Source organism: Glossina fuscipes, unplaced genomic scaffold (assembly GCF_014805625.2).
Source record: "Glossina fuscipes isolate IAEA_lab_2018 unplaced genomic scaffold, Yale_Gfus_2 3, whole genome shotgun sequence".
Classification (NCBI taxonomy): Eukaryota; Metazoa; Arthropoda; class Insecta; order Diptera; family Glossinidae; genus Glossina; species Glossina fuscipes.
The window spans coordinates 9,095,455-9,105,516 of record NW_023998417.1 but is presented as its reverse complement, the minus strand read 5'-3'; the positions used below and the strand labels follow the sequence as shown (position 1 = coordinate 9,105,516).

At 30.0% G+C, this 10,062-nt stretch overlaps 1 protein-coding gene across 33 annotated transcripts in view; it reads right to left on the bottom strand.

Annotated features, from left to right (window-relative positions):
* Window positions 1–10,062, bottom strand: part of LOC119635181 (calcium-activated potassium channel slowpoke) — an 85,845-nt gene that overhangs the window by 16,864 nt on the left and 58,919 nt on the right. For 11 of the 33 annotated variants that reach the window (XM_038029828.1, XM_038029837.1, XM_038029838.1 and 8 more), the window contains 5 exons: window positions 9,641–9,753; window positions 8,255–8,413; window positions 7,315–7,391; window positions 6,619–6,654; window positions 219–290 (listed from right to left, as the gene is read on the bottom strand). In XM_038029828.1, coding sequence (XP_037885756.1) covers window positions 219–290; window positions 6,619–6,654; window positions 7,315–7,391; window positions 8,255–8,413; window positions 9,641–9,753 — 457 coding nt within the window. The remainder of the gene's footprint in view (window positions 1–218; window positions 291–6,618; window positions 6,655–7,314; window positions 7,392–8,254; window positions 8,414–9,640; window positions 9,754–10,062) is intronic. The other 22 variants (XM_038029861.1, XM_038029851.1, XM_038029853.1 and 19 more) reach the window with 7 other exon arrangements.

The following is a 10,062-nucleotide window of genomic DNA, read 5'->3' as shown; positions in this document are numbered from 1 at the left end:
AAGGAGCTATATAGTTAAGTAAATATATATTTAGCAGCAACAAATAATTTGATGGAGCACAGCATGAGCACAATTTATTATTATTTTAGCTTTTGGGAATGAAAATTTCGAACCTTTTCTTTAGCACTAGCTTGTAAATAATTTGGTTATATTTAAATTGGTTTAATTTTTGTTTTAATTATTTTTTATTTTTTTTTATTTTTAAATAAATCTCGTACCCTCGGTTTGGTTAATGACTGAGGTTATGCATTGATTCACCATTCCGGTCTGCATCATTATCATGCCCACATCTGCAAAATTGTTTATTTACAATTTGTAATTTAGATAATTAATTTCACAAATATAATGATTTTCAGATATTTTTGAAACAAATTAAACATATAATCAATTATTAAAAGTGCTTTTAGGGTTAATTAATTCTTTTTCAATTTCTTTACATCTACTTTTTATATAATAAAAAAAAATTTTTTTTTTATTTTTTTTTTATTATTATTATTTCGGTTTTGTTATCATTCTTGATCGTTGCTTAAAGATATTAGATTAAGTAGATTAGATTTGAGTTAGTTTTAAATTTCATTTTCCCTTTAAAAACTTAAGAGTTAAATCGCGAAATTTTGCACTGTTAGTTACATACATACATACATCCATTGCAGCGACAATTCATACATACATATGTATACGCACAGACATTCCACAATTAAAAACATCGTTATGCAAAAAAAAAAAAATATATATATATATATATATGCGATTGTAGGTAGTTACGAGGAATTGTTGTTAAAACCATTTTGTTGGAGTTTGTTTTATTTTTTTTATTATTTTTTTTGTTTTTTTTTTTTTTGTTTTTGTTTTATTTTGTTTTGGATTTTAAGACTAGTGACGAGGTCTAACTATGTGTTGGAATGTGTGGGTGTGTGTATGTATGCGTGTGCGAATAAATTAAACTACATACATATGTACAGACATACTTTTCGTAAAAAATCTTATACATAATAATTTATATAAATATAATACAAGGAATTATAAACACATAGAGAACCTTTTTACAACAATCTCAAGGGACGCAAATATTTGTGATTATTATTTACAGAGTTGAGGTGGGTGCGGTGGGGCACTTAAGTTGGCATTTTATTTACATATATACCTACAATATTACATATATATATGTGTGTGCTTCATTTAAAAATGTTACTATCCTACGCCTAAAACGTGAAAAACACAATAATAATCCTCTTTAGCTAGGGTTTCCCTCTCTCTACTGTTTTTCCCACAAAAGAAGCCATCAGTCTCCTGAAAGCTTAAAACTAGGCCAATTCAAGCTTAGTGCCTACAATTACATCCACAGTTGATGGGCAATGACATGTTCTCCTGAACATGTTGTTATCAATTTCGATCTATAGATGATTGCTCTTTAAGACTTTGCACAAATATTTGCCAAAGACATCTAAAATACAAATACGTCCTTAGTCTCTCACAGCTAAACAGCTAAATCACACCCGCCCACAAAAAAAGTATTAAATCTACGAATAACATATAGATCTTTGATTTAAACGTATTCGTGATGATCGCGATATAAAAATTTTTAACTAAGGATACCGAAGATTAACCCATCAAGTTAGCCGCACTTTTTTAAGAGTTCATGCCTTTGCTAAAGATTACACCTTTCCGTCTTTCTTGACTTATAATTTCGGCAAAATAAAAAACCATTAGAAAACCATCACATTGTGTGCCTGAAAGAGGGCAACGCTTTATAAAAAATTTGCAATATATTTTAAAGGACATTGACAAGCAAACATCATGATTGCATTGTCCCCACAAAATACCCCATATAACTATATCAATAGAGACTGTTTTATATGCAGGCACCCTACTGGCCTTTCCTAATTTCGGACTTTTTCTAATTAACAGTTTCATCATGTCGAGGAGTTCCTTCTAATCAAAGGGTCAAAGCGCATTAAAACCTACTTTTCTCTAAACCCTTTATAATCCAAGGTATACTGAATTTGTTCATATGTACAGAAGAGCTTACGATAGACCTATCTTTTATTATTCCGATCGATTTAGAATTTATGCTGAAATGTAATCTTAACTGTCCGGCTGATATCTGCTTATGCCTTTTTTGGTTTAACCTACTGCTCGCAATTTTTGGAATATTGTGACTAAATTTGTTTCATTGACTTGTTTCGGCCCAAGGAGAACGCTCCTTCTCGCTCGGTCGCGATTGGATCACCTTTGCTACCATAAAATGCCTTATTTTGTATTTCTCGATGAGACATCATTGCCTAGTAACTCGAAAAATTTTCCCTCGGATGGGCCAATTTTATAAAGCACCTCTCATATCACGCCTTATTTTGAAAAGTCGTTATATGGAAAAAAATTATTATAAAAATTTTCAAAATTTGTTGACAAAACTCTCTGAGAAATAGTAGTAAAATTTTGTTTCGATTTGTGAAATTTTTTGGACCGCCTCTTATATAACCGTTCGTATGAAAACTTTATAGGGTAAAAAGATATGATTTTCAATATTTTATGATGAAAAGTGGCCCATAATAGTAAATCGACAAAGAAGTGAACTTTACCGAATTTAGACTAAATACGGCTAACTTGTTTTTCTTCATATACATTTCGATATCATCTAATTGCCCAATACTTCTCAGCAAAGTCGCAAATGTCGCGTAAAGATTGTCTAGCAAAAAGGAAAAGGTGAGCTACATTTGACAGGCAGGCTACCTTCTAGTACTAGTTACTTCCGTACTGGTCATAAATGATGTCACACGGCTTGCACAGAGGCCTTTGCTTACTCACTATACTACTTAATAATGTTGCTTCTCGTTATAAAAATAGTAAAAATTTTCATCTCTCGATTCGAATTCGAATTATTAATTTGTTGAAATAGATATGAATATATAGCCTAAGTCAGAATTCAATGGTGGTCATCTATGTATAAAACATTATTATGCAGGAATAAATTATAAATAATTAAGTAAATATAAGATAAACTTATTCACTGGATCACATTTTAAGTAAATAAGATTAGTACAGCAAAGGTTGTGAGTCGAATATAATTAACTTTTTTTTTTTTCTTTTGCTTTTTTTTTGTTTTTTTCTTTTTCATTTTTCTAAATTCATTTACAATACCTTACGTTTACAGAGCTATTTGTGAGAGGATATATAGATACATGCATAGCAGTATTTAAGCTAACATATGTAAATATACCGCCAACAATCCTTTTCTGATTGCCAATTACAAATGCATTACATAATAATGAAGCAAAGACTTTCAAAACTCCGTCCACCAAATCATAGATAGTAGTAGCGGAGTGTTTGAAGGCATTTCGCAAAAACAAGTTTGGATAAGAGTTCTCCTTACTAAATGATAGTTAAGAGAGCGATAGAACTTTTGAAGCAAACTTGAGACTTTATTCAAAGCAATTACTTGCCAATTAATTGGCCACCAGAATAGGATAAATTTTTATTATTATTATTTTTTTTAATTTTTTTTTATGTTTATTAATTTTAACTATAATAGCAATAAATTTTATTGCTAACATTATGTACATTTACGTGTGTAGTCAAAAAACATATACATTCATGAATTTCACAGGTGAGTATAGGCAGCTCAGTATATCATGCACTTTCTGTATTAGAACTATTGTTATTTTTTTTTTTTTTTTCAATATTCATGGACGTTCTGGAGAGAAAGAGGAATAAAATTTATGCCATTTTGGTGCAATGATTAAAGAACGGAAGAAACTTTATTAAATATATATATGTAGTTTTGATTGTTACATTATTTCAGTTTTGTTTGAGAGAAGAATAGAAATTAACTAAATAACTCAAATAAAGGGGCAAAATAAATGAAAATTACAACCAAAAAAAAACAACAAAAAAAAAACGGACGGGAGAAAAGGGAAAGCAAATATCTTTCTTTTACTTTATAATCGATTTCTACTCTACAAATATATCGGGGAAGGAACATAAAAAGTGAAACGTGAACAAAAAACTTTCAAAAATGCTTTCCTTAATTGTGCCAAATTATTAACAATTCCCAAGCTGTGAGAAGGCGTTCATTCCATCATTCACTCCTTTCGTCCTATCAAAAATTCAATCTCAATTATCTTTTGCACTACGAGCTTTCTCTATTCACTTGCTTGCTGACAGAAGGGAGATTTTGCAAACGTGCTGCTGCACACGTTATGTATGCATAAATTGTTGGCCTATTGTAAATCATTTTAATTTATAGGAAGTCTTATGTGAAGAAAGTTTATAGCATGACATGGACAGCTCGTCCATGAAAGTGTGCTCGGGGAAGAGTAACGAATTTGTGTGAAAAGCAATCAAGCCGTATAGTCATGGGAAGAAGGCAAAGTCGTTACGCAAAGTCCTTTAGTATTCGTTATTTTATTTATTTATTTATGTGCGGGGGAGGGCCACTGATGGTTATTGAAAAAGTATAAAAGAAAAAGATTCTTTCTCTTATTAGTATGCCAGTCCGATACATGATATTTAACTTTCAGAGTGAATGACTGAAGAAAGAACATTTTTCCGAGGTCCTTCAACAAACGCGCTTTTCGTAAGGCACACAATCACTAGAAAAGTGTTTAAAATAATATGTCTTTTGTCGCCAGAGGATAGAGATTTTTTCATTCTACAGGATAATTAAAATAATATGCAATTTTCCAAATTTAGACTGAATATGTTTCATTAGCAGGACCTCTATCGCGACATATGCTTTTATACCTTTTAGGCCCTAAAACTTGCTTTTCATTTATGGACTGGTATATGGAATACTTTCTAGTGGAGATATCTTCTCAGATGTTTACGCAGTAGTAAGACAGTGAATTAAAAACAAATATAATCCCACATGTGTTACATGTGTCCAGGATCGTTTCGTAAACTTTTCGATACTTTGTTTTAAATTTTCAAATTCTTTTCGATACTTTGGTACGAAACTATGCAAAAATTTTCAAACGTCTGAGAATCAAAAAAAAAACTTTAGGAATTTTTTTCATTTGAAAGAATACAAAAAAAAATTGAAAAAACCATGAAAACTAAATAGAAAGACAAATTAAACGGAGAGCATAGTAACAAAGGAAAATGAATCATCATGTTGTCAGAAGTGTTGAGAAGAAGTAATGTACACTTACAAAATTGATAAATTTTGCAACAAACAGAAAAGCAGATTTTTCTTAGCCATTAACATAACATAGATTCTTTGATAATAAATAAAAGTTAAAAACGAAAATGGAATTGGAAATGGAAACAAAAACACGCATTATTCATCTTAAAAGCAAGTATTTGAAGATCCATTAACTACGGTCCGCATATGCCATGCAAATCAATCAATCGATTCATTTTTCTTTGCAAGTCTTTCACGCATTAAATGAACATAGGGTTCGATCTGGAAATTATTAAATGTGGTATTCAGTGGTATTTTTTTCATAGCCAAGTTCACACTTAAGTCGCATTATCATTACATATTTTGACAATTTGCGAAGCAGGCTTTCGTGTTCGTGGAAACGATTGTGTGATTCTGGGCAATAGATTTTGTTTGATGCTGAAAAGTCGAAAGAAGCAGTCCCGACATACATTACTTTTTTCGCAGTCGAAAAGACTAAAATGCTGTTCAAGCAAGAGAAAAATTATTGAATGTGTAGAGAAAGGATGCATATAACGAATGCCAGTGTCAAGTGTGGTCTCAGACCGATAACTCCGATGGTCGGTGGGGTCACGATAACATAAAAGCCTTGAACTGCCTTTCACATAGCGAAATGACTTTCCGGTCAATCCAATGTCAATTTTTTCATTTACTTCTGTTTATCATTTCTCTACTCATGCAATAATGAATAACAGCATCGTTCCCTATTGCTTCCACAGGGGTTTATGCACATAAAATTATCTTCACAATACTAATTAGTATCTACGGTCGTGCGGAAAGCTAATGACAAAGCACTGGAGAGAACTGGGGAGAATAAATTTCATGCTTTCGACATATGGTGACGAAAAGAAATTGTCATACAGGTGATGAAAGGGTCGAAAATGAAGTTCGGTGAACGGCGCCCCGCTTTTTCTTTAAAGAAGACGAACAAAATCCTTTGACAATCATGCGCATAACTAAGAAGCAAGGCATTGGTAAACACTTTCCATAGGTAAGACATAAACAGATCAATTATTTCATCGATTGTTGTGTATTAAGGTGCCGTTAATGCATTAAGCTTGGTTGAGAAATCTGGTGAAATTTGGTCAAATCTGCTAATCTAAGGTGAATGCGGTTTTCGTTTTTTTTTTTTTTTTAATTTTCTTTTTTTCTTCCTTAAATGATTTTACAAATTTGAAAATGAAACATACGCACAAACAACAGATTCTGATGGGATTCGCAAATTGTTCTTGCATTTGCATTTTTATAAACTGAATGGCAAACATTATAAAAAAAAAAAAAAAAAAAAAAAAAAAAAAAAAATTTTTTATTTTAATTTTTAATTTTTTTTTTAAAAAAAAAAAAATAAAAAAAAAAAAAAAAAAAAAAAACAAATATATATATAAAGGAATGGTTTTTTGCTGTTAATGAACAAATCTTATAAAAAAATTTATTTTTAAATTATCTTTAAAATGATTTACCTAAATCATCGAATTTATTCCTGGGCTGTACTGTCACTGTGTTGGGTTTTTTTTTTTTTTGTTAATTATTATAATTTTTTTTTGTTGTTGTTAATTTTTCATATATAAGTAGATATATGGTTTTTTTTTTTTTTTTTTTTTTTTTTTTGCCAAAACATTATTTTCGCTCGCACAGATTCACACAAATAAACAGAAAATGAGAATTGTTTTTAGTTGTAAAATTTTTTTTAGTTTAGTTTTAAATGAGGTTGAATTCGTAGAGAGTTCATTTTTAGGCAACAAGACCACGCCAACGTGTTTTGTATATAAAAAATTTATAAAGAAATTTTAATAAAACAAGACATTTCAATAATACCTTATAAAGAATATTAAACACCTTATTATTATAGAAGATTTTCGGAACTTCATATAGCTTAATTTATATATATGTAAATAAATACTTAATATATATAAAATTATTTTATATTATTAATAAACATAATATATATTATATTCATTTCAAATAATTCAGAATAAGTAAAAAAAAAAATTAAAATTTTTTACAAAAATAACGTAAAAATGCCAATTTTTAGTCTTTTCCAAATATTCAAAAAGAAAAAAAAAAAAAAGTAAAACAAAACACAAAAAATGATTATAACAATAATAATAATAATAAGAATAATAATAAAACATCAATAAAATAAACAATATGCTTACAATTCTTGCATTTGCACTTTTTGATCAAGGTTTCATCTTTGATATCCTCATGACAAGCCTTGCAATAGAACCAAGCTCTGAAAAAAAAAGAAATTATTTTTAATCTAATAAATACAATACAAGCATATAAATATTTCTTATTATATATTATGTAAATCAGTTTAATGAATTCTAATATAAAAACATTTTCGCAAGTCAGTGTTGTTCGCGAGGTCAAATCCACTTTTTACCCTTGGTCATAGATGTCGTGCTAGCTCGTTTACTCGCTCGCAGGCATAACGCTTAAGGGTAACTTTCTGAAATAATTGCGTCAATTTAAGGCACCTCGTACCAAGAGCAACAACATTCATAGCAAGGTATCTCACATAAATTTACCGCATCGAAGTACTCTCGAAAGAAATCGTAAAAAATGTTCTTCTTCATCAATATGAACGTCTAGGAACCCACGACAATTGAGACTCTTTGCCTACTCTTTGACTACTTGGGCGAATGAAAACTATTTTATTTATTTATTTATTGTCTATATATTTTCAAAAATATATTTACAAAGTATGCTACCAGATACCTTAGATCATATGCCCCCCTCTATTGAAAACTTTACCCCACTTGAGATTTAAATCCGCGTCCATTGAGATATTAAACGCGATCTTTCGCTTACTCGGCTACTCATTCGGATCAGAATTGAAAATTATCTCTGTACAATGTACATACACATGAAGGTACATTGTCTTTATGTAGAAAGAAAAATTCAACACGCCCACTTATTATTAGGCAACAATAAAATGTAATTCATCCAATCTTTCATGTTTCTTTAGTCGTTGTCCATGCACAGTTACAAGTAGATGATCGCGTCCACGACATAGTATAAAGCATGAAAAAGAATACAAAGGCAGTGCCAGCCGAATAAAAATTTTCTCATTTGTTTCCTCTATGTACTTACCTCTTGACTTCATCAGCACTTTGTGCGATAAAAAAGCCTTGTGTGTTCGCTTGGATTTTGACGCCTCTAGGATTTATGGAAATTTTACTATCGGCACCATCTTCATTACCTTTAATCTCAATAGCGAGCAGTAAGAGTTTCAATTTCGAGAAACATAATCTATGCGTCCATAATTTGATTATTAAAATACCAAAGAAGAAAAAAAAAGTTATTACGTCAGAACCATTAAAGATCATTGTGAATGAATTACGTATGCATTTATTTATATATATCCTTTAAAATATTTTTATATTACTTTTAATGTACTTTCTTTCATTTTGTTTTTGTTTTTGGTTTGTACAATAGACTGACTACTCTTCTATTGCGAAAATCGGGAACATGCTTTAAATGCCTTAATTAAACAAAAAAAAAAAAAAAAAAACAAAAAGGAAAAATATTTACAAATGTTTTTAAGCTTGAATGCAACTACAAAAAAAAAAAAAAGTAAATAAATAAATAAATAAATATTTAGGTATTAAAAGAGTTGCAATTTACAACGCAAGACTATGTTATTTATCTACGATTTTTACGTTTAGCTTACAGGCGATGTTTTCATTAATATTATTATTATTATTATTATGTTTGAGTTGAGTAAAGAAACGTATGCTTGATGTGTGTCAGTGTTTTTTATTAATTTTTTTTTTTTTGTTTTTATTAAAAGATAAAATTATTGCTTAAGATATATACATATATATATATATTAATGCATTCCAATAACTGAAATTATAGGAAATAAAGAAAAACACACAAATATCACATCTTACGGAACCAAACAGGATACAAAAAGAACAGTTAGAATATTAGATAGTCTAAAAAATAGTATTTAAGCTGCCTAACATATTCGATTAGAGGGCCGAATCTTTTCATACCCACTACCAATTTATATATGTAGGTGTATGTAAGCATAATATCAATAAATTTTTATGAATCGTTCGTCGATTGCTAAGCAAAGCGTAACCCAATCTAAGTATGAATATGTATGTAGACGATAAGTACTTTTTGTACTACTATGACTTTTTCATTATGCAATCATTTTTTTTTTTTTTTTGTCCACGAAAATTCCAGACTTCAATCCCAACGCGTATCACAAACACTGACAGTCGTTATAATTCGTTTGCGTCGCTCAATGTTTTGCGGCAACTGATTCTCATTTCTGATAAACGGATTAACTAATCCGATAACAGTGATCATGTGTTCGTTGAACAATTTTTGTGGTGGTGGGTATAGAAAATTGATCTTCGCGATCAATCGAAACGTGGCTAAGTGTATGTTTATCAAATAAAAGTAAAAGTAAAATAAAAGGAAACTGTTTGCGTTGCTTTTGTGCATAAAATCTCAGGGTCTTACTCGCTGGCTTGCGGGAATGTCATGCCGGTAAATGAAGGTGATAGAGTTTCGGTGTACATCTCACACCCAGTACCTTGAAGATAATCATTTTGCCAAGCTTGAGTATCGGGAGACTGAAAGTTATAAAATTATATAAAATGTTTCAATAGGTACGGATTGCTAGGTGCAGTTCAATTCAAGATGCAATATCGGCTGGCATGGATGTTGACGACAACAAATTTTGACTCGCACTTTAATCAATTATCGATTCATTGGTCAATTACTTCTTTTTTTTTTTTTTGTCAAAACTTTTTATTTATTTATTTATTTATTTTTTTTTTTTTTTTGATTTTTTCTTTCTTTAAATAAAAATCCAATTCGCATATGTCGTAAGGAATGGTGCATATTGCGCGAAGCCTGGATAAACATTCTGGAATATTATA